Source organism: Rattus rattus, chromosome 16, assembly GCF_011064425.1.
Source record: "Rattus rattus isolate New Zealand chromosome 16, Rrattus_CSIRO_v1, whole genome shotgun sequence".
Classification (NCBI taxonomy): Eukaryota; Metazoa; Chordata; class Mammalia; order Rodentia; family Muridae; genus Rattus; species Rattus rattus.
Genome location: NC_046169.1, coordinates 41122990 through 41148114, shown reverse-complemented (window position 1 = coordinate 41148114; position 25125 = coordinate 41122990). Strand labels below are relative to the sequence as shown.

At 51.5% G+C, this 25125-nt stretch overlaps 1 protein-coding gene across 1 annotated transcript in view; it reads right to left on the bottom strand.

Annotated features, from left to right (window-relative positions):
- The window catches only part of Myo18b (myosin XVIIIB), a 194338-nt gene that overhangs the window by 146280 nt on the left and 22933 nt on the right, over positions 1–25125 (bottom strand). Inside the window, exons 12-19 of the mRNA XM_032886778.1 lie at positions 16890–17063; positions 14372–14462; positions 11849–12041; positions 10824–10904; positions 8934–9081; positions 5396–5555; positions 2127–2310; positions 1255–1474 (exon numbers count right to left, since the gene is read on the bottom strand). Coding sequence (XP_032742669.1) covers positions 1255–1474; positions 2127–2310; positions 5396–5555; positions 8934–9081; positions 10824–10904; positions 11849–12041; positions 14372–14462; positions 16890–17063 — 1251 coding nt within the window. The remainder of the gene's footprint in view (positions 1–1254; positions 1475–2126; positions 2311–5395; positions 5556–8933; positions 9082–10823; positions 10905–11848; positions 12042–14371; positions 14463–16889; positions 17064–25125) is intronic.

Here is a 25125-nt window from a genome sequence, read left to right as displayed (position 1 = left end):
TGAGTCAGGCAGGTCTATTGGTTGTGGGACCTGACTCCCAGCTGTGGATTCCCTTTTTCCTTTTTTTCTATGACTGTGTTCATCTCCGTCTGCCTGAGCTGACGTGCATGGTAGTGTGTGTGTGTGTGTGTGTGTGTGTGTGTGTGTGTGTGTGTGTGTGTGTGTATGGGGGTCTCAGCTCTGCACCAAAGACTCCCAGCCTCTCTATCCAATGACCTGTGTCCACAGTCCCACTGTTGGCACAGGGTTTACAGTGACCACAACACAAAACAGCTGAGACACTGTACAACAAGCAGTCTGCATGGGAGGCACCAGGCATCTGCAGAGAGGGCGGCTGAACTCACACCTTTGAAAGGTACATGGCAGAAAGGAATAGGGTGATTTCAGATCAACCCCCCCAGTGTAAGATTAACCAATGTCATGTGCCACAGACACAGGCTTGCACACTAAACAGATCCAAACCCTCCCCTCTGCATAAGCTCACACTTCCTGCCTCTCTGCCACCCAAGCTGCACCTGACAGAAGCTAAGTGGCCAGTGAAGGTGGCTGTGACCTCCCCTGGGTGAGTTAGTTCTGCAACTAGCCTGACTTCATTCCCTCATACCCTTCTCTTCTGTCTCCTCCCTTGACCCTGGGGTCCCTCTGCTGATTTTCCTCATGCTTGCCAGATGAAAGCTGACCCTTCAGCCTCTGAACCTGATTGCTGCCCTGCCTCTTCTGGGGGTACCCCTGCCCACTAAGAGGAGACGAGCCCCCAGGGACCCGTGAGCTTCTTGACTCTACAGCAAGGGCACAGACCTCATGCCCTCAAACTGCGACTCTTTTGAAAAAGTCTACTCTTACCCTGACAGATGTGGAAGGTTAGGCCTAGCCTTTTAGAAAACAGAGACAATTCTAGAAGCTAAGTGGGCTTCAGAATAGGGAAGACCCAATTCACATTCAGGCCCTGCCTTGTCCCTGTTGTGTGACCCTGAGGAGTCTATCACCATTTCAAACCTCAGTTGCTTCATCTGTAAAATGGGAGGCAAATGCAACTTTTCTCACTGTGCACACAGCTCAGGGCACATAGTGGGTGCTCCTGTTCTGTGACTACCTGACATATAATGAGTGTTCTTGTCCTGTGGCTGCCTGGAGCACAGTGGGTGCTCCTGTTCTATGGATGCCTGACATATAATGAATGTTCTTGTCCTGTGGCTGCCTGGCACATAGTGGGAGCCATCAGGACAAGGTACAATGCTCCCAGCCATCTCCTACCTGCCCTGTGCAGTCGCAATGCCTCCAGGATATGAGAGCCTGCGAGCTGAACCCTCAGTGCTGGGATGTCTGGAGCTGGGGGTTCGTTAGGTCCACCTTGGTCCCCACTGGGCTGTGATGGTGTTGGAGTCCCCTGCCCAGCCTTGGTTTCCACTGTGGTTGGCACGAGACAGTGAATGAAATGCAGCTGAGACCTTCTCAGCAAGCTGATAAGAGCATCCTGGAACCAAAGCAGACAGGAAAACATCAACAGTGTCTCGGGGGGAAGCATTCAGGCATCTGGACATTCAACCTGGCCTGCACACCCGTGGGGACCCGCTATGTCCCTCATCCAGGATCTTGTATTTACTGGTTTATGCTCAGGGAAAGCGGGACCTTTATAACAGCCTCTGTGGACACATGGGGAAATTGAGGCATAGGCAAGGCCAGTGAGGGGCCCAGGTCACCCCCAGTAGAATTACCATGACTAGGAACTAGGAGTAGAGATTTGAAGCGTTCATTCTGTTACCAGGTTAAGGAAGCCTATGTCTATATACATCAGTGCTAGACCCTGCTGTCTGCACCCCACCAGAGGCAGTGACTTGGAGAGAAAGGCAAGTATAACTAAGTCTGATAGCACAGACAAGGAGGCCCTGGTGACCCATGGGTATCCCCAAAGGTCCACAGCCCTAGGCTTGGACCTGGGGAGGGGTCACCTCTCAGGAATGGCTGTGGCCACACTTCCCAAGAACTTAGGACCTCCATGCTCCCCTCAGCAGAATGGAGGAGACCCCTCCTGTTGTTTTTTGAGCACATGGTAGAACGAAGCAGCCTGACAGCGTGGTGGTCCCTGTCATGTAGGTTCAAGGTCACATAGAGCCTGGCTCACTCACCATCTGCAGCTTGATTTGGGCACAAGGAGCCTTCCTCTTCACTGCGGCGAGGCTGCTGGCAAAGGCCCTCCGCACCACGCGACTCCGGTGCAGAGCCTGCTGGGAGGTGCCCTCAAGCCCAGCCACCATTAGGCACACAGGAGGCAGCTTGGCCCGGGCCTGAAAGAGGCTCTGCAGCTCCTCCCTAGTGAGGGAAGAGAGAGAGGTTGCAGGGAGCTCAGCTACATGGAAGGAAGTCATAAGCCCCTGTATTCACAACACTCCTGCCTGTGGAGCCTTTGTCTCAGAAATGATGGCTCCTTCCTCAGAAGCTCTTTCCTCCCCTGCCCTTGAGCATCTTCCTCCTGGCGATCCTACAAAGTCTTCCTCATCCTGAAGGCCCAGCCATGTTAGTTATCCCTAGAACAGGACAAGTATACAGTAGGCACTATCTACATGGTTCACTGCTACACAGTAATAATGAGGCACCAAGGCTCACACTAAGCAATTCCCTCTTTCCCCCAGCCTGCTCACAACTGGCTTCTTCCGACATGCACGGTGCGGGTACCTGGCTCCCCAATGCTCCCTCATGTAACCAAGCTGGCTCTGCTCAAGGGCAGAGATACAGAACCAAACTAGGTGTCCGACAGAGGAATGGAGGAATGGATAAGGAAACATGACTTATATCACAACAGAATTCTTCTTAGCCACCATGATGAAGAATGAAGTTAGACCGCTTGCAGAAGGGTAGCCATGACTGGAAACAATCACATTAAAAGACCCCTGGTCCATCTCAGGAGGACAGAACCATTGCTTTCTCTCCTCTGCGAATCCTGGACTTGGTAGAGACATAGGATCGTGTGTGTGCTGATTGCAAGACAGTAGACCCAAATCCCTCTGGGAGCGAAGAGGAATAATGATGGTGGAGGGGACAGTGAAATAGGGACAGTAAGAACGGACCCAAAGCACGTTGCATGCTACCCAGTGGTCACCAGGCAATCCTTCAGACAGAGCGATCCACTGGGAGCTGGGAAAGCAACTCCATATAATCCATTGTCATAATTCTAAGTAATATATCAAAGTTTCTTCTTTTTCTCCAGAAAGAAAAAGGCAGCTGGTGTTCCAGTGGGTGGAGCTGGGAGCCAGGGGCCTTGTACCTGCCCAGGAACACTGGCTCTATCTCCCCATGAAGCATTCAGGGACCTTTCCCCACTATCCGAAGGCTCAGGTCCTACTCCAGCCACAGCCCTAAAGACTCAGGATCCAGACTGATGCACGCTGGCTTGCGGGAGCCCAAGGCGCTTGGATGTACTAAAAGTGTGAGCACATGATAGGACCAACAGAGATGTAGCACATAGTGTGCTCACAGCAAGGTCTGACCAGGATGTCGAGTGTCAGCATAGGAGCCAGAAGCCTGAGGTGGACAAGGCAGATGCTCCCAATCCCAGCCCCAACCTGACATGGGGTTCCGTCTACTGTCTACCGCAGTGGACGGAGATCTCTGCCTTTTTCATTCCTCAAGTGACCTTGGGCAAGTCCCATGCTCTCTCCAAGAGACCAGACTATAGCTTAAGGAGCACGCAACCTTCAGAAAGCCTCTGAGCCCATAGGTGGAGCCCTAGAGACCTGAACCCAGTCCTGGTGGGCTCCCTGAAGCTCTGACTACAGATCTTCACCCTAAGATCAAGCAGGGATTGCTCTCTCAGTCACCAGGGTTAGGCTCTTAGGTGACCAGCTGCAACGAGTTCAAAATGTTCTTCTAGATGTGTTTATCTGGTGTTTCTGTCGTTTGCTCTGAAACGGGGTTTTGCTGTGAGTACCTGATTGGCCTGGAATTAGCCATGTGAGCCAAGATGGTCTCAACTCACAGAGATGGACCTGCCTCTGCCTTCCTTCCAGAGCTCGGGGATTAAAGGCTTGCATCATCACCCTTGCAGAACATTCTAATAGGAGTTACGTCCAGTCGTGCTATGGCTCTGGCTGTTGTTCTAATGCTGAGACCCAGGCTCACTCAGTCAGTAAGAGTTGGTCCCACCATCTCCAGACTCAGTACCACTCACTTGGTTTCAGCCACCTGGTCTCAGAGCAGGAAGGGACTCTACAAGGCCCCAAGGCATGCACAGAGTCTCTGCAACCCGGGCTTCTCCTGAAGCCCCCTCTTGCTTTACATCACTGAAGTTATACAGAAAGCACCCATGTGTGGCCAGCACCCGAGCATCCCATGCTGTGGTGAGGAGACCGAGTTTCCTGTATGAGCGGAAGGGCACTGAAGCACAATGCACACATCCCCTGGCTGAGAAGCAGAGCAGGTCTGCTGAGCCTTCTGCTTGGCATGGCTTTGACGTTACGGTGAAGGAAGTCATAGGAGAGACAGCCACCACTCACTGCCACTCCAGTGTCCTAGAGCCCCATTCGCTAACCCTCCTTTTGCAATATTCCCAGTCTGGGTCTCTGCAAGAGCTGTGAACTCCAGTGGCCTTCTGAGATCGAGGTTTCCACTGGACTCTGATCATAAGACCCTGAGATGCTGGTAGCTTCCCTAAGCATCAGGTGGGTTCAAGTTGTATCCTAGCTCCGCCAGGAGAGTCAATGGACTCTGTGGTCAAACACAAGGAACTTCACCACTGGGGACGTCTGTTTCCCCATCTGCAAAATGGAGGTACGGAAGTAAAGTTCCTCCGAAGCATAGTAGGACAGGTCACAGTGTGCAGTCAGCATACACTCCTTCCCAATTCAGCTGCCACCCAAGACACCAGCCCCTCCCCCTCTTGCCGTGCTAGGCTCTGCCCCACTTGGTTTCCAGCACTGAACTTGCAAGTCACGCACCCTCACAAAGCAAGCATTTTCTATTAACCTAGAAGTGGAGTCTGGATTGCTACAGGGCCTCACGCTAGTGCTTCTGGGACGAGTGAGCAGGGAGTGCAGAGAGCTTTTTCCTACTGCTACAAAACATATCATTTTGGTTTTATGAGCCCCCAGGTTCTAGGATGTCCATAAAAGTTACTCCAGGCACATCATCTCTCAGATACTTAATGAAAGGTGGAAAGCCAAAATGTGGAGACACGGCTCTTTAGCTGGGAGCTGACTGCCCCGAAAGCCTTCTCTGCTCTGCTGCTAGGTCTCCTCTGCCCCAGGGGAGACATAGCACTACTACAATTGGAGTCATGGCCTCCGTTCGGCTGCAGACAGAATGGGATTTCTACATTGCCGTTGCTTACTGGATTGCTGTGGAACAGAAACAGCCGTAGGGGACAATGCCCCTGCCCTGTCCCACGCCCGGGTTGGCTCACCTTTTTGACTGCTGCAGGATTTGAGGGGCCTCCAGGGCTGAGAGGTTGGGCTTGGCTCTTCGAAGCCAACCTGTGAGGTCGTAGCGCACAGGGTCCCTTCCCAGCTGGTGGAAAAGCTCACAGTGAAGGGGCTGCTCACAGGTCCGCATCGAGGGGGGTTCTAGAATAAGACAGTAGTGCATGTCGGGGGTCTGTCAGGAACATGTGCACTGTTTGCATACCCTACCACAAATCTAAAAAATAGTTAATGCATTTCTAGATAGCTGAAGCTGTCGGTTCCTGGTGAACACGCTCTCTGCATTTGTGAGATGCACACGTTACTTGCAGAAAAAAAAAATCCTTTTTGTATTCTTAACCCGCACATACCTATTTGGCCCAAACATCGCAGAACACAGTCTTTGCGAATTTCCTATTCGTACCCAGCTGTCAGCCGGGCTATGATTTACATCAAGTTTTGTTTAAACCAACTCACGTTTCGATAAACACATTCATTTCAAAAGAAACACTTGACCACGATCCTGATGCATATAAGCACTAGCTCTTTCCTGCCATCCGTGGAGATAAGTATCTGTTAAATACTTTAGATACTGTGTATCCATGTGCAGACGAAAACCGTCTGAAGTGCTGTGAGTCAAACAAAGGCAACACTGGGAGATGCTGACGCCAGACTCTTGGATACAAAAGACGGGATCAGAAAGAGGCACAAATGACTTGGCCTTGGGGTTAGAGGGAATGCAGATTGCCTGGAATGTAAGGAGTTGCCAAGCCACAGAGTTTCTGAACCGTAGTTCCCTGGTCTGCAAAGTGGGGCTTAAATAATACATACTTCCCAAGGTGGAGAAGGGTCAAAGGATGTATAAAACATTTAGATAGCTCCTGGCACGCAGGACTCACTCAGCAAACGGCAGCCCTGCCAAGACTGTACTACAGCTAATCTTCGGGTGATGCTTTCAAATCGCAAAGTGTTTGTCTCTCTCCTTACTGTTCAGTGTCATGCATGGTACATGGATTGTCAGAAGCATTTGGGATGCATGGATAGATGAATGGATGAATGGATAGATGGATGCATGGATGGGTGGGTGGGTGGATGGATGGATGGGTGGGTGGGTGGATGGGTGGGTGGGTAGGTGGATGGATGGACGGACAGACAGATGGATGGATGGATGGATGAATGGATGGGTGGGTGGGTGGATGAGTGATGGATGGATACATGAGTGGAAGGATGGATGGATGGATGGGTGGGTGGGTTGGTGGGTGAGTGGGTAGATAGGTAGATGGATGGATGGATAGATAGATGAGTGGGTGGGTGGGTGGATGGGTGGATACATGAGTGGATGGATGGATGGATGGATGGATGGATGGATGGATGGATGGATGGATGGATGAATGGATGGATGGATGGATGGGTGGGTGGGTAGATGGATGGATAGATGAGTGGATGGGTAGATGGATGGATGGATGGATGAGTGGGTGAATAGGTGAATATATGGGTAGCCGCATGATTAGATGGATGCATGGATGGATGGGTGGGTAGGTAGGTAGATGGATAGGTAGATGGGCAGATGGACATGTCTGAGAGATGTAGTCTTATACTATATTGTTTTAGTCCTTCATTATCTTCTCTGTAAGGCTGGATCTCCAGGCAGGGTCTTTCTTCTCAGCCCTTTCTGTTCAACCTCTGGGACAAAATTCATAGGATGTGACTATCCAGGAACACAAACTCTACCCTGGTCTCTGTGGTAGTTTGAATGAAAAGCCCTCTTAAATTTCATAGACTTCAGTACTTCATCACCTGGGAGTGGCACTATTTGAAAGGATTAGTAGGTATGGCTTTGTTGGTGTATCACAGTGGGGTCGGGGTGACCTTTGAGGTTTCAAAAACCTCATTCCAAGCCCAGAGACTTTCACTTCCTGATCCAGATGTAGAACTCTCAGCTACTTCCCCAGTGCCATATGTGCCTGAATGTCACCATGTTTCCCACGTGATGACAATGGACTAAACTTCTGAAACTGTAAGCCAGCCCCCTGATTAATTTTTTTAATAGGAGTTGCCTTGGTCATGGTGTCTTCTCACAGCAATAGAATAGTGACTAAGGAAGGCTCACTAGCCCATGGGAGGACACTCAGTCATAGTATCCATTCCAGGGTTCATTCTTGTGAGCTCAGAGCTCATCAGGAAAGTCTAGAGGTATAAAAGCCCTTTAATCAACCTGTCTGAGTTAACGTGCCTATTTTGACCCATCTAGGACAAAGAGCAGAGTCTCCTCCTGGGAAAAGATGATCTTGGAGCATCCTACTCAGAGTATCTGGGATTGGACAATCAAGCCTAGTAGAAGAAAGGTTTACAGACATCAGCAAGTCCCTTTCTAACTGAGCCACACTCCACAAGAGGTCCTCTCCTTCCAACCCTACCTCCAGTCTCTTTTTACTTTAAAGTCCTGACAGAGATGATGCTGCATTTGAGAATTTCATTTCTTTGGATCTGCATCATTGAGCTTTCACATAGTCATCAGCTTTGTGTCAAGAACCTGAGTACCTAATCACCTCAGGGCTACTTTAGGGGCTGCCTCTGTGAGGGGCACCAGCCCTGCTCTCCCCTGCAAGGAGCTGGCCCACCCTGAAATGGGTGTGGCTGATGCAAAAGTGTGTGATGTCAGATGTCTAATCTGTCAATCCATCCATCTCTCCATCCCAAATACTTCTGACCATCCGTATGTCAAAGAGTAAACGTGCAGGAGACAGCAGCCCAGATAGCATGAGGTGTTGTTTTACCCAGGTGATGGTCACAGAGGGTCCCCAAGACTCAAAGGAGGCGAGGAAGTTCACCCTTTGTGCTAGGCTGTGGAGGAAGAGTGCCCTGGTGCATGGAACTAACAGTACACAGTCCCTGGGGCGGGGGTACACATGGAATGTTTGAGGAGCAGCTGAGAGATTGGTTTAATTGTGTTCTGTTTCATTTTCATGCGCACAGCCTGAGATGGGCTCCTATATTTTTAAAAAAGAGTCTTTTAACTTCATAGTTTGGGAGGCTAGAGGTTCAAACAGCATGATGTGGGGGAGGGGTACTCTGAGACCTCCCTAGTTAACTTATATTGTGGCAGGTATGTGTGTGTGTGTGCACCCCAGGGGCCTGCAGATACACTTGCAATCTTGCTTTATGAGCATTACAGTGTACACACAGATAGACTATGTTAGTTACAATGTACATACAGGTAGACCACATTAGTTACAATGTACACACAGGTCAACAATATACACAAAGGTAAACTATGTTAGCTACAATGTACACACAGGTAGACTAGGTTACTAATACACAGGCCTACCTCACAGGTGTATGTGTGTCTATGTGAACATTGTATTTGACCTGTATTTTTCTCCTCTGTATTCAATAAAAGTTAACACATGCTTGTGACCTTCTAAAACAGATCCAGGCACTGTGCTGGCCTAGCAGAGAACTCAGGGCCTTTCCTCACTGGCATAGATGGATTCCCATGACAAGGTAGGACTTAGGCCCCATGCCCACCCCAACCTCCTTTACCTTCAGCCCCAGATGCCTTCTTCTCAAAGCCTGCACGCAGACGCTCAAGTACCACGCTGTCACTGGAGCCTTCCACCCGGACTTCTTCATCTAAGACCCAGAAAAGGCCCGCAGCGTCTTCAATACCTCTTCCAGCTGTTAAGTGGACCTGGAGGGAGATCAAGTGTATGCCAAGAGTCAGTTCGGGGTATCTCTTCTCAGCCCTCAGGACTACGCATGTCTGGTAGAACCTGTGAACCTGTTTAGCCCTTACTCTCAGTACTGAAGCCAAGCACCGTCTGCAAAGGGTCTGAATCCTCCCTGTCTCCATCTTTAACTCCTGATGACCTTGGACAACCTTCGGTGCCCCTCTGAGCCTTGTTTCCCCATGTGTAAAATGGAGTCTGGAAAGGTCTTCCCCAGAGATTTGCCTTGGGGATTTAAGAAAGGTGTGCCTGCTTGTAATTCCTCCCCAGACACACACAGGGAGCTGGAGTGTGTGTGTAGCCAGCCTGCCCCCATCATTCTAAGTCTTGGTATTTCATTATACTGAGATCTCAGGGAATAAATTTAAAGAGACAAGCACTCAAGGAAAACCTTAGAGAGCATGAACTTGAGTCCATAGCAGACATTGAAGTTTAAAGCTAGCCATAGCAACAACTTTCCAGGGAATCTGTGGGTTTGGGTTGGTACATGAGAGAGGCCTGGTGAGGTTTGAGTTGGCCTGAGAAAACAATGGGCTGAGGAGTGATGGGAGCATGGTAACATCATCGAATCCCAGGTGCCTGGGGCCCTGGGAGGCCCAGCACCTGAGGCTCTCAGTCCTGAAGCAGGGGCTCTGGTGGCCTTTCTGTCTCTGAAGCTGGAGAAGGCAAGGGACACATCCAAGGTCATACGGTGAGTCCCTAGGGCAAAGCCTAGAAAACTCTTGGGTATCCTCACTGCAGTCAAGATGGATGGATGGCCCATCCTCAGGAGAGGCCCCCAGAAGCCGCAACTCAGGGCCCTCTGACTGCTTCACGCTCCCAGCTGACCCTTCCAGACAGACAGATAAGAAAGCCTGAAGTGAGAACAACTCTAGACCCTTCAGACAGGAGTCTCAGCATAGAGCCACTCCCTAGGGCTATGGAGGAGGAAGCTCCACACAGGGAGTGTGGCACACTGTGACCTGCAGGAGCCATGGCAACCATCCTTGGTCAGCAGGAGACTGATTGAAGAAGTGCCACTGTCAGGATGCTTCCAGTCACACTCAATGACAACGCTCTCCATACGACGTTTCTGTGAGGGTATGCCTACTCAGAGAAACACACTGTGCCCACTTTGAAGAAGGACAAAGTGAGGCTGAGAGAAGCAAAAAGATGGGCTTGAGGGAATCAAGAATAATGACCGGCAAAGCCCAGACTGTACCATAGCCTCAGAACTTTCATACCAAAAAAAGAAGGGCAGAAAACAAAAGTTAAAAAAAAAAAAAATCAGGGTCACAGGTCAAAGGTCAGTGGGTGAGCTGAGGTACTCATCAGCAGGTTCTGGGGATGAAAGAGATGTCTACGTGAGGCCTCTCCCACAGACGCCCATCTGACTCTGAGATCATCCCCTTCCTTGAGCCTCTGCGGGCAGCATCTTCAACGGAATCCCGATGGCCTCAGGAGGGAGCTGCTGGAGCCCCCAACAGGCGCCTCTGGTCAGCTCACAGGAGTCTGTTGTCTGTCTAAGGCAGTTCTTCAGAACAGAGCTGAGTGGCGGGTCTTAGGCCCCAGGGCGTTTCCACATCTACACCGCACACCCATCACCGTCTCTAATTATCCCTGGGGGTGGCTCTAGGTGCACAGAGCTTGGAGAATGGGCATCTCAAAGCCTTTCATAGACTGAGTTTCACGTCTGAGAGGCCCAAGTTCCTGGGTCCCTTCTTACCAGAGAGGGGTTCTGATCCACCACAGCCACTGTAGTTCCGGGGGAGGACTCTGGGAGGTCAAAGGGCACGGGAATGCCTTCCTGAAATTCGTAGGAAGTAACCGTTAGTCCCCTCTGTAAGCTCGGCGGTTGGGAAAAGGAGGAAAGGCTCCATCACTAGTAAGCCGTTCTTTCAGAGTTAGTTTTAAGATCGTCGTGAAATATGCATGTACCCAGAAGTGGACCATATGCTCCAGAGTCATGCCCAGACCAAAGTGCCCCCAAGCTCCCTAGAGACTTGTGAGCAGTAGCAAAAAGGTCTCTGGTGCTAAGGCTTCAAGGCTGTTTGTTCTGTAGACGTACAATCCCCAGTGATAACAGATAAACAAGCATCAGTCTCAGTTTCCTATGGGATGGAATCAAGGGTCAGAGAAGGTGGTTAAGTTTTCTAAGGCCACACAGCCAATCTGCCAGAGTCAGACTCTCCAACCCATAATTACTCGTGTCCGATCCCTGTTTGCTGCAACCAAAGGGATGACTGGGATTTGTACGCAAGTTATACTACAGGAAACAAGATGGCTGCTACTATCACCTGCCCCAGGCACTCATTGGAGACCTGGGGTTCCGACCTCATTGTCACGTGGACACACAGGATGGTCATCTGGATACATTCTCTTGGTTGTCTACTGGGACTTGAGTATTCCTCTGTGCTGACGGTATGAGTGTGTCCCCTCCGATGGCCAGCATGGGAATATGAAGATAGGGGCTTTTCAGAGGGGACTGGACCGGGTGGCTGGAATGTAAGTGGTTTATGGGACGTGGCTTGGTGTGTGTACTTGTTGCTCTGTTAGAAATGGCTGCTGTCCTCTGGAGGGAGCGCTCAGCCTTGTGTCTGTACCCAGCAGCAGCTCCTGAGAGGCCATCTGCACCAAGGCAGAGGTGGAGGAAGCCAGAGCTGGAGCGAGGTTTTCTGCAGGAGACTCCACCCCACCTGGGCCTCACCCCTGGGCACAGGCCTGGGAGGCCCCAGCCCAGCTGACACACACCTCTTTGTATCTCTCCAGAGTAGAGACAAAGGTCCGGTGGTAGAACAGCAGCTGTAAACGTTCCTGGGCATAATTGTAACACAGCTCCTCGAAGGTGGCCGCCCGGTCCTTGCCCTGGTGCCGAGGGTTTTGAAAGCCTGGGGTGTCGACCACCATGATAGAAGCCATAGACAGATGGTGGGAAGAGAAGGATCTGGGGAGAGAAGAGAGGGGCTCCAAGCTAACGTGGAGTCTGCTGGGTCAAGTCTCCCCCATGGTGGAGACGGAGAAACTGAGATTTGGAGATCTGGCTTCAAATCTAAAGTCACAGGCTGGAGAGATGGCTCAGTGGTTAAGAGCTCTGACTGCTCTTCCAGAGGTCCTGAGTTCAAGTCCCAGCAACTGCATGGTGGCTCACAACCATCTGTAATGGGATCTGATGCCCTCTTCTGGTGTGTCTAAAGACAGCTACAGTGTACTCACATATATAAAATGAATAAATCTTAAAAAAAAAAATCTAAGGTCACCATTTACAGGCTGTGTGACCCACTGACCTCACCCCAGGTAAGTTACTTAACCTCTCTGAATATGACTTTCCCTGATTGTTTAATGGTGACAGGGGTAAGCTGGTCCCCAGGGGCAGTAAAAGACACAGGGGTTTAAGAGTCAGCTCCAGCCCTGATGAGAGGCCTTCAGCAAACATGACTTTTCCATCAGGCCCCAAGTCAGAAGCTGCGGGATATCATCCCCCTCTTTCCCCGGGGCACTCGCAGTTGAGAAACCATTTTGTGTATATTTTACAGAGATGCACTTTTAGGGTCTCACCTCCTTGGGTGTTTCCAAGCTTCTGTCAAGGGTGAACAGCCTAGGCTACTCGAATCAAAAGACAAGACGGGACAGAAAAATTCTGCAGCAGTCCCTAGCAGGACTCTGCAACAGAGAGGCTGTGTGTCTCTGGGGAGTGGTCTGACCTCTCTGATGCTCATCTGTGAGATGATTAAAGGTAGAAGCCAGCTCCAAAGGCTTCTGGGAGAATGGGGTGTTACAGCACACCCGTCCCCCCTATGACTATGCAGCTTGCCCTGTGATTGGTGCTCAGCAAAGTCATTGCCAGCAACATCTGCAGTCAGATCGAGAGAGTGGGCTTTGAACCTTAGTCCTCACTTCTGTTTGTGAAGAGTTTTCTATGTATAAAGCAGGGTCAAGTGGGACAGCCACCACGGAGACCACCATGAGAAGAGGGCTGGGGAGGCAAGCACCTGCTAGAGCCTATAGCCGTCCTGGTGACCTTCCCTCTCATCAAAGCCTCTTTTGTGGAAATGCTGGCCTGCCATCTAGGAGAGGCGGCCTCTCTGCCTCAGTTCACTCCCTGCTCTGAGCCCAGCCCTCCCTTCCTCTAATCGAGATGATCCCTTGGCTTCTAGATAAGGCGCCCGCACCTCCGATATGTGGTAATTACTCAGACAGCAATAGAGGGAGTTGATTCCAAGGCCCCCAGTGACTGGAGATCCCAGCTGCTCAGTTGCTATGCAGCAGCTCATCCCTTAACAGGATTCAGAATCCTAATTATGCCGTGCGCCCTTGAGGAGAGGGGGACCCCCCTCCCCGAGTTCCCCACGGGCCAAGCTGGAGATGCTCAGTGGGTTTCTGCAGAAGCTGAGCTCAGAGCATCCCGGCACATGCTCTGGACTGCCGCCCCACAGGCTACCCTACCATTCTGTCCTTGTCCCCACGGTTAGCAGGAGAAGTTAGAAAAACCAGTGACAAGGGCCACTGGAAGAGAGCAGCAGAGGGTAGCATCTCAATGGCTGGCTCCTCCCATCCACCCCACATACACTTCGCTCTGTCTCACCTGCACAGTGGGCTGCTGTGTGCAGTAAACACCACAAAGCATGTTGAGTCATTGTGGCCATCCCCAGCCCTCAGCAGCTGTCTCCAAATCTGTAATTTTTATTGTTGTGTGTGGGGTGAACATATGTGTGCACATATGTGTGCATATCATGCATGCACTCATGTATGTGACACATGTATGTGTGTGCAGGATGTGTGTGTGTGCGCGTGCCATTGCTCTTCCCCCGATTTTTTGAGGCAGGGTTTCTCACTAAACCTGGAGCTCAGTGCTTTGGCTTGCCAAATGATTTACCTGCCTTCACCCCCTAGTCCCCAGCACTGGTATTATCAGGTGACTGCTAGGCTCTAAACTTTGTCCCTTTGGCTTGGGCAGGAACAACTTTGCCCACTGAGCTTCGCTCTCAGTCTCTGCTGTTGGTATTTTCACGGTGAGAAACTTATTTCAAGGTATTGCTTGCTTCGTCTAACCCCACGATAAGTCCCGAGGAAACGGCCACTTTAAAGTTGTGGAGACCAGAGAGGTAAACGGACTTGACTAAGTCACACAGCAAGGGTGGGATTTTAAGCACAGCTCTGCCCACCTTAGATGCCCCTTCTCTGTTCAAAGCATGCCACCGTGTGAGAGATGGCCCTGGTTTGTTCCCACTGATCTCTGCAGGAGGCCTGGCCTCAGCCCGACAAGGACACTGTTACCTGTTGATGAGGGAGACCACAGCTGCGAAGAGTTCTTGGTACAGGCCAGAGGCCATCCCCTCCACACACTCTACACCGGTCATCTTCAGCCCTGGCGTGGGAGACAGAAAAAGATCCATAATTGAAGGTCGTGACGAATCCCGGGGCTAACGGCATCAATACCAAGTAGCCAAGGTCACCAGAGGGAGGTGACACTCGCTCTGTGCTCTAAGAATGTGCCCATAGTTTTAGGAGGAGGTACAAACATCCATGATCCTTATTGCTTTAATCTACATCTCCATTCAGAAGCTGGGCGTGCCCCGAAGTAAGGAACCATCTTGGGTCGGGACACAGGATGGAAGCGTGCCCATTTTTCAGTCACAGGTTTATACTCAGACTCGACCACTTCACTCCTAAGATTTTACTCAGGTGAGATGTTCTGAGAAACAGAGCAGTCTGGCTTCATAATGTCCTCCGGCTGTTTGAATTGGCCGGAATCACTGTGTTGCAGTAACTCAGCTCCCAGGCAGAGAGAAGGGCCCCACAGTGGGACTCCGTCCATGCAGAGGTGAGAGCAAGTCAGGCACCGAGCTGTGGGAGACAGCAGAGGGCTCCTCTCCCATGCTAGAGGATTGGAAAGCCTAGCAGGCCTCGGACTTGACTGAATGCAGGGCCACAAACACGTTTCGCTAAAGCAGCTGGCCTTGACGAGGCTGTGCATAGGAGAGTGGCCAATCCCAGCTCGTGACCTTCCACCCAGTTCCCTCCACAGAATTAGAATCCATTTCCCCTCAAGACAAATACTTCAGCTTGCACATTCTAGACAGCCTGCCCACTGCTGCTCCCAAGCATTCCCGTCCCTCCTTTATCTCCATCCCCACCCTGGGCTGTTGCTAGGCAACCCACGGCCTCACAGCATTGATCTGAGGCACACAAGTCCCCTGTCTGCTTAATGTCTGTCTCAGAGACCTTTGCTGGACAGACCAACTCAGAACTCAAGAAGTGCTCTCTGTCTGTCTATCTTGCATGAGTACATCGCACCTCTTTTCATGCATGGGGCACACATCCACGTGCATGCCCAATACTCACCCATGCACTCATGTAGCATCTGTGTGTGTGCTTGCCCAGATGCTCAGGCCCAATTCAAGATGCCCCTTTGGGCTTTCTGTGTCACCTCAGTGTCTACCCTAGACCCAGCATCTGCCACCCCATCTCACTCCCACTGCCATGTTTCTGGTTCATTGTGTCCTCTCTCACCTAGTGACTGTGTACATCTGTGTGTTGGGGGTGGTGTTACATGCTCATACAAGAGTGTATGTTTGCACATTCAAGTGGATATATACAAGTGTGTGAGAGTGTGTGCATGCATGTGTTTGTGTGTGTTGGGGGTTACATGTTTGTGTAGGTGTGTACATGCACACATGCCTGCATGAGTATGTGTGAGTGTGTGTACGTGTGTATTGTATGTTTGTGTGTATAAAAGTGTATATGCACATTTGTGTGTGCATGTGTGTACATATGCGTACCTGCATGTTTGTGTGTATGTACATATTTGTGTATGTATACATGTGTGTATGTGCATGTGTGTACATGTGTGTATACATGTGTGCAGGTTTGTGTGCATGTGCACATTTGTGTGTGTACATGTGTGTATGTGCATGTGTGTATGTACATATATATACATGTGTTTATGTGCATGATTGTGTCTATGAGCATATTTGTGTGTGAGTGTGTGTACATGTGTGTATGTGCATGTTTGTGTGTATATGCATGTGTGTGTATGTGTGTGTGTGACACTGGCACCTGGCTCTATCACTTTGGACTCACTACTCACTCAGCAGATCCCAGGGTGATCGCTGCCTCCTCATTGCTGGCATGCACTGCTCCACCCAGTTTTTAGGCGAGTTCTAAGGATGCAAACTCAGGTTCCCATGTTTACATGGCAGGAACTCTCCCCACTGGGTCATGCCCCTGCCCTCGCCTGTGATTTCTACAGGTTCTTAGCTCCTCCTCCTGGTCACTGCTTAGCTTTCAAGGTGACACTTCTAGAGCACATCCTGACCGGCAAGGCAAGTCACACCCTGCCCCATTCCTCAGCTTCTCTGTGTGCCTACTGGCACCTACCCTCCATCTTCTCCCCATCTCCCTTCAGTCCTCGGCACACCAGTCCTGCTCTCATCCCTCACACAGGTAGGTCTGCCTCCCCTGCCTGTCAAGATCTCACAAACACAAAGCACACTGGAAATCCATCAGCCCTGGGCACTGCCTGAGTGTCCCATCTCCCCGCATGGAGGACCCTTCCAGGGCTCAGCAGCTTCCTTGGGTCCTAACCAGAGTGAACCATTTGACCACAAACATCAGACAGGGAGGAATGATTTCTCTACCAGCCAATGCAGGTACTCCCTGGCACCTCCACACGTGCACAGAATTCTTGAAGTCTTAATGAACACAAGAAAACACCGGAAAGCATGAGGTGCAGGTTCTAGTGCAGTCCCAGCAAGATCCACATCCCCATAGTGTAGCCTCGGAGACTCGATACCTGAGCAGGCTTCGTTGTCCTGCAGGCCCTGGCGCTGTGGCCCTGACGTCATCTGCTCGATAATCTGCCGTAGGTGGTGCTTGAAGGTGGCAGTGTTCAGTTCCTCGTAGTCACAGCCCAGGGCCTCAGCAGTGTGGTTGGCCCACTCAAACCGCATGAACTGCTTCCGGCCCACTGCACAGAGGATGGGGAAGAGATGAGGGGTGAGATGCCAAGCACAGGGTAGCTGCATGCCCAAAAACACCTCAGGGAATCTCGCCTTTTCACACCTACTTTGCTTATTGTTTTTACGCCGTTAACGAGAACAGAGAAACACCCTAAATGGAGATAGGGTAGAATTGGGATATATTCACCCATGTATGCATCTATGTACACACCCATGTATGTATTTATGTGCACACCCATGTATGCATCTATGTGCACACCCATGTATGTATTTATGTGCACACCCATGATGCATCCATGTGCACACCTATGTATGTATTTATGTGCACACCCATTGTGTATCTATGTGCACACCCATGTATGTATTTCTGTGCATGCCCATGTATTTATGTACACATTCATTATGTATTTATGTGCACAACCATGTATGCATTTCTGTGCACGCCCATGCATGCATTTACATGCATGCCCATGTATGTATTTACATGCATACCCATGTATGTATTTATGTGCACATCCATGTATGTATTTATGTCACACCTATGTATGTATTTGTGTGCACAGCCATGTATTTATATGCACACCCATTTATGCATTTATGTGCATGCTCATGTATTTATTTATGTGCATGCCCACTACCTTTTGACCCCTACCTGCCTACTCAATCACACAGCCACTTTCCAGTTACCTAGCCACACATCCAAACAGCCACCTGTATGTTCAGCCCTTGTTTACTGAGAACCTTTGATATGAGAGCAAGTTATACTTGGTGATGACTCTACTTGGTGACCCCTCACAGCTCACAGTCCAGGGAGGGGTTTGGGCAAGAAGCAAGCAGACAGACAGACAGACAGGCAGGCAGTGAGATAACCTCATGTGGTACATGCTGCAAGGAGAGACTAAACCAGAGTGTGGACACAGTGGTTGTGTGAGTATGTGTTGCTCAGAGGAACCCTGGGAGGATGTGACAGTGGGCTCAGCTATGACCAGGAAGGAGCTTAGAGGCAAGGAGTTGGTAGAGAGGCCCTGAGGCAGAAATGAGTATGGCATGGAGGAGGGCAGCTAAGTCCTCAGAGACATTGAAGCCACACTGCTGAATGGAGTTCGGTTAAGACAACCTGACTTTGTGTGGCACAGACCATGCTCACGAGTAAAAGCTTAAGTGAAAATGATGAGGAACCACCCCACAAGAGGATGTTAAGTCATTTCTAAAGTTCTGTCACAGTGAGAGAGTGGGGAGAGGATGGTGATAGGGCTCAGCAAGTGAGGGGCTTGCCACCAAGCCTGAAAGACCAAGAGTTCAATCCCCGGGACCCACAAGGCAGAATGAAAGGACTAAGTCCTGCCAGGTTGTCTGCGCACGCCACACAAAGAAATAAATGCTTTCAAATTATTTTAAGCTACATGACAAACAGGAATGCAGTCATCCTGGAATTACGCAGTTCAAGGAGCTGACATTTTCCAAATTCTCTACGGTAGCTGTGGGCTGATGTTGTAACCTAAATACAAATAACTAATTAAAACAAATCACAATGCGCTCCTTTCAAGGGCTCTGTCTTCTTGCAAATGTGTTTCTTTCTCTGAAATAGAATCGATGGTTACCCTGCAGGCTGCCGGGGCTCAGCAGGGTCAAGTAGACAACAGAACAATCGTTCTTGGGGTGAAAGAGGAACCCTGGGGGAGATTCTGCCGGAGACTTTAACCAGCACTATCCTGGGAGCATGGTAACTAGCAACAACTCGCTGGGTGCCCCCATGTGCCCACTACACAGGGACGTTCGCACAGACACTACTTCCCAGGGGTGGTGAAGCTGAGACTTAGGGGAGTCAGTCAGAAATGACACCGCTGGTGATGGTGGTGGTGATGGGGGAATGATGGTGATGATAATGGTGATGATGGTGATGTTGGTGATGTTGGTGATGGTGTCAACCATACTGGTTAAACTTTACTGACCTCATCAGTTGAAAATGCTCTATTTTTAAGTTCGCCTTGCTTGGAACCTGGGAGTCCATCTGCGATCCCACGTGTTGCACACGGAGAGAGCTCGACATGTGTCAGCCCCTCTCCCACCCCACTGATTGCCTTCACCATTAAATCTTCACGAGCGTCCCCGACACTAGTACCATTTGTGGTTCTCTTGAGGGTTTGAGATGAGCCTTACTATTCAGCCCAGTGGCCTGAATTCTCTGCACAGCTTGAACTTTGCCCCCCCACCTTTGTCTCTGTGGTGACGCTGTTGCTTAGAGGTTACACTGTCACTTAGAGGTGACAAAATAGATACAAATGATCCCCCAGACAGTGGAGAGCTGCCGAGTGGAAGAACCCGCAGCCCCTGAAGCCCACCTATCCTCCAGATATCACCCAAAATATCCTTAAGACCCAGGTACATGGACCCTGATGGGAACCCGGTCATCTATTTCTCTCGGAGAAACACGTGTAAAGGGAAATGTTAGTTCTCCATCTCAGATGAGAATCCTTGTCGCCTGTCACAAGAGAGAAGTAGAAACACACACGACATGGGCACCAGCAAGTCATTAGATTCTAATTAGATCGCTACCTCCACAGCTGAAGCCAGCTTTCTCTTTGTTAAAAAGGGAGCTGGGCAGGCACTGGAGAGGAGCAGGATGGCCCATTACCCCTGGATGAGGCTGAGGCGGGGATGGGAGGGGGCTGGGAACACACTAACAGGAGCTGACTTCCCCACTAGTGTCTCTTGTCATCTTCTGTGCCCCTCCCGTCCCGCCCCACACCACTGTGCACTTTTGCCCTGGAGTCTCTGCCCCCTACTCTACCCCACCCTCATCCCCTTTAGTGACCTGCACAGTCTCAAGCAGCTGGTGGAGCTGAGGAGGGAGCTGGTGGTGGGGTTTCTGGGAGGAGCTAGGGGTGGCCTACTGGGCTCTGTGTTTCCTCCCAGCCTACATTTCCAAGTTCTGTTGAGGGGCCTCCAGCTAGAGAAACCAAAATGGGGGCTTGGCCAGTAGCACAGGTGCTGACCGAAAACTCCTCAGACAGGAGCAGTGGCCGGGCCCATCCCAGGAAAGCCAAGGACCTGATCAGAGGAGCCACCCGACAGGGAGAGAGAAGGCACTGGTTAAGATCATAGCTTCAGATTCCAATTTCTACCACTGCCACGCCAGACGACCACCACTCAAGCACAATTATGACCTGTGACTGTCGTGAGAGCTCCCAAGATCCTTTTAGGCACAAGACTGAGTGGAGAAGGCAGGAATACCCAGCGCACTGCCGCCGCATCTCCTCCTGTAACCTCCAGGGGGCGCTCATTGCCAGGCCCTGCCAGTGCAGGGCGTCCAGCTGCAGGTCTGTCAGCTGCTTCAGGAAATGGCTATCATTGGGAATCGGCGTCCCCTCTGGGGACCCTGAGTTGACTAAAGCTACTTCTTTACTGAAATGGGGTCATGGGTTATCTCAGTGTCTGTTACCAACCCCCTCCAGGGACACTGTTGTGCTCCTCAGAAGGACCCCACTGAGGTTGGGGGCGGGGGTGCCCCAGCATCTGGAGAAACAGGACCGTACCTCAGTGAGGTCATCAGTTAACAGTAATGGCAGCCAGTGAGATTTGTATAGGGCTTAGGTGCCAGGAACACTGCCGGGCCTCATCCCGTGGATGCTCACAAAATCCCACAGAATGAACAGATGGAACGAGACCACCGCTACTCACAGTGAAGTTTCCTGCTCATTGTGCTACAGGAAGTAAGTGGGCCTGCCCGCTGTGCTACAGGAAGTGAGCCCTGGCCAGGCCTGTGCGGCAGCTACTCCACTGTCTTCCACCAAGGGCTCGTTACTGTCATCTTAGACCCGCCCCCAAAAGTTACCCAGGGAGGAACGAGTCCAGACGTGGGTGCGCCTGTGCATGGCTGATGGCCAGCTCTGGCCACTCTACCCTCGCTTCCTCCCCACCTCCAAGGTTTTGGAAAGAGAGTGTATGAGCCCCGCTCTACCCCGAGAAGCCAGCCATCTTGGAGAGTTGTGAGCGCCATCTTGGACCACCCGCCTACAACCAGGACAGCGAGACAACGTCAAGCTAAAGATAAAACAAAGTGGAACTGGGCAGAGGGTCAGGAGGGGACTGTCAGAGAGAGAGAGAGAGAAGTCAGAACTAGTTCTGACAGGGACAGTGTGTGTCTCTCCCTGCCCTCAGCCTGCTGCAAGAGCTTGCCCACATTTGCTGGATGCTCTTTACAGCACCTGCTAGAGCTCCAGAAGCTATGCCTGGAATATCCCCCTCCCCACGAGTGCAGAGGTCATTCCCCACTGTACGTTGGGTTGGCAGCCATTTCTTGGGTTTCTGGTAAAAAAAAAAAAAAAAAAAAAAAAAAAAAAAAAACCTCCTCTGTAGCCAGGGGGCAGGCAGCCCACCCTTGCCTCCCTGCTTCCCAGATCCCTTCTGGCACCTCCTAGGCTCATACCACATGTGCACCCTTGTCCTGGAACACTTGTTTCAGCATCTTCCCCTCAGCAAGCCCAGGAAAGGTCCAGGAGACACCAACCACCCGTGATCACAGACACCAGTGTCTAGCTGGGTTTCCCTTTAAATGATGGTGGCCTGGGAAAGAGTCCAGAGAGGAAGCCAACTTCTCAGCCAGCTGCCTTCTCTCCTGCTGCCATCTTTTTGTATTTTCCCCAGAGGCTACCTGCATGTCTGAGTAAGGCCAGGCTCAAACCATCAGCCTCCTAGGGAGGGCAGGGCTGACTCAGTGATTCTCAGTGGCAAATCAGTGGCAACAGAGGTGTGGAACAGGGCAGGACGGCCTCAGAGTTGAGTGTCTGTCTCCCCAAAGGTCATCTAACACACTAGAGGAAAAAGAGGCCTCAGGGGGTACAGACATGGCCGTAAAGGGGGGGGGCATGAGATTGGGACCCCAGCACCTACGAGAAAAAGCTAGGTTTATCAGAGCAGCCAAAGAGTGGCTGTACACACACACTGAGGAAACTGATCCCTGTATTCTACACACACACACACACACACACACACACACACACACACACACGCACGACTCCTGTCACAGCCTGGTTAAGTGTCATCGCTGCGGGACTTCTCACAGCCTTTAAAGCAGCTCTTGTGAGTCTCCAGCGGGGGGGGGGGTTCTTGTTAGCACAATTTAACCTCGGGATGCCTTCGCTGAGCCTGCAGCGCGTCCCAGGTCGCATCGGACACTGCTCTGGGAAATTCTGGTTCAGCCGAAAGAGCCTGCATGGTTACTCTGTCTCCAGAGCCACCAGGAAGGCAAAGCCTCGAACAGGGGAATGAGAGGGGGACTGAGAGAGGGAAAGGCAGGTGTGAGAGCAGATCCTGAGGCTGCAGAGTCTGGGATTCAAATCTACCTGCGGAGGTGAGGTTTGTGAGGAGGATGGAGAGGGAGGAGGGAGAGGGAGGAGGAGGACAGAGGAGGGAGGGAGGAAGGAGGGATGCAGAGAATGGGGAGGAGGTAGGAAGGGAGGAAGGAAAGGGAGGAGGGAAAGGGAGGAGGGAGAGGGGTTAGGAAGTGGGCAGAGAGGAGGGAGAGGAAGGCGGAGGATGGAGGAGGGAGGGAGGGAAGGAGGGAGAGAACATGCACACAAGTTGACAATGGCACAGCTATTGTCCCTGCGCGCCGTGGGTTCAATTGCTATCAATTACCGTGACCTCCTGCATTTATTAATAACCGAGTTATTCCTCCTTCCAACAATAGCTGAGCTGTTCCCGAATTACTCAACATTACGGGGACTTATTTATAATGCCAGAGCATCTGGCTCCCACTGCCTCACACGGAGATTTACAATTCCGAAGCCCGAGAAGACAGAGGCCACCTGCAGAGACCAGATAAGCCAGGGCTGTGGCTGCCGCCTCAAGAAGAAGGAGTTGGCTCTGGAGACAAAGCCTGCTGGTTCAAACCCCACCTCCACCACCTCCTGGTACCACACGATGCCCTGAGAAGTGAGTCTGACTGTCTGACCCTCAGTTGTCATCTTCCTCAAAATAAGGGCTGCAAAGATCAGAGGGGAGCATGCATGAAGATGTAGCAAGGCTGTGGGTTCATCAGCTCTGCACCCGAACCATCCACCCTCAGGAAGGACAGATTGATCGGGGAGCAAAAGTTCAGCAGCAGAGGGGTTGGGGATTTAGCTCAGTGGTAGAGCGCTTGCCTAGGAAGCGCAAGGCCCTGGGTTCGATCCCCAGCTCCGAAAAAAAGAACCAAAAAAAAAAAAAAAAAAGTTCAGCAGCAGAAGCATCCAGGAACTAGGTCTCTGTCCAACCATGAGAAAGGCCACCCCTCACTCTTAAAGAGCTTCCTGCTTCTTAGGGATCTTACCTGAGGCTGCCTGCCCACAGGCAACACACGGCCCTGCCCACCCATGGGGCTCCCTCTGCCTGCCTTGGAGGAAGCCGCACCAGCATCATCTCTGCTGCTCACACATCTGAACAGAGAACCATCTAGAAACTACTGCTGTTTCATATGGCCCAGTAGGAACTGGCATCACACCTAAGGCCAGCAGGGGAGCCCTTGTACCTCCTGGTGTTCTGGGAGGTGACAGTCCCCTGGGAAATCAAGGTGGGGTGACTTCAGACTGACCCAGCAGGCTTGCTTTGCTGTAGGATTTCTCCGAGTCTCTGTTGTACCCTGTGCACTGAGAACTCACAAGGTGAAGGAATAGCCCTTGGGGAGGTCTCCCAAACTAACACAACCAAGACTTCAGGGGGCAGTGACTGACAGGGATTCTTCATGGCTCTGGGAGATTGTGGGAAGAGCCAGAGGTCAGGGGTCAGATGTCCTAAGACAGTTTCAGCCTAGCCGTGTTATCTCAAACCAGAGATGCCCTCTTGCTGGGCCTTGGTCTTTTCATCTGTAGAATGGGTTGGCTGCTTTCCCATAGAGCCGTTCAAGAGTGAAGTTAGGTGCACGAAGTAAAGCCGGCTACACGGGGGATGAATGCAAGCTGCAGAGCCGAATGCTCAGGGAGTCGCAGGCCAGGGGTTGTCACACGAGGTGGCAGCAGAAACAGCAGCTCAGGAGGACGAACGGCAGAGCCATGAGTGACCTGCCCACTGTGCTAGAACAGCAGACACCCTGGGGAGGGAGTTCGAACCAACACCTTTCAACAGCCACATGCTCTTGGCAGCACCAGGCCGCCCGGGTCACTCAACACATCCATTAGAAACTACTTAATCACAACCATCCCGGCCGCCAGCATCACCTCAACCATCAGCACCACCATCAGTAGCCTCTTTGCATGGGGGTAGAGCTGTTTAGGCAGTGCTTCGCACCGGGCCACCGCTCGGGGACATCGGCTTCCACGATTACTCAGAGAAACGGAGTCTAAAAACACAGAACCCCAGAGCCCCCACGCTGCCGCTGCCGCTTCCCCACTCACCCCGAAGGCCTGGAGCTGCGGGGAGCCCTGCCTTCCAGCCCCAGCCACTTCAGGGAGTTCATTTTTTTCAGAAACTTCTAATTGTTTCCATCCCAGAACAGCCATCCCCGCTTAATGAATGAATTCAATATGCTCAGAAAACGCAGAATAAATCCTCGCCTGTGGCCCAGAATAGGCCTGCTGCACAGCTGCTGGGCCAGAAGCCAAGCCACCAGCTGGGGCAGGGCGGACAGGCGCAGACTTGGCCTTGAGAAGCACGTGGGAAGAGGGGACTGGGAGGAGCTGGGCCTCCGGAGCCCTGGGTCCGAGGACAGATTAATGGAATCTCCCCCTTCCCCAGTCACGTGCCAGCCCACAGCTGTCCAGGGCAGGGCTTTGGGTGGGAACTCAGACTGGCGTCACACAGGATGAACCAGCTGTGTGGACCCTGCGCACGACAACTCCCCGACTGCATCTGTTCAGTAAGCTTAGTCCCTGAAGGACCCCCTGAGCCAACCCAAGGCCGCGCCAGCTTGGAACTCTCCTCCCCAAATCATCACTCGCCACCAGCAAATCCTTGTAGCGTGGAACCAATGAGGTGGTGCATCCCCAGGCAGCTGGGGGCCTGACAGCCAATAGCCACAGAGGAGTGGAAGGAAGGGAAGACGGAGGAGTGGGGAGACGGTGCCATGTGTAAAAGCACTTGGTGCTCTAGCAG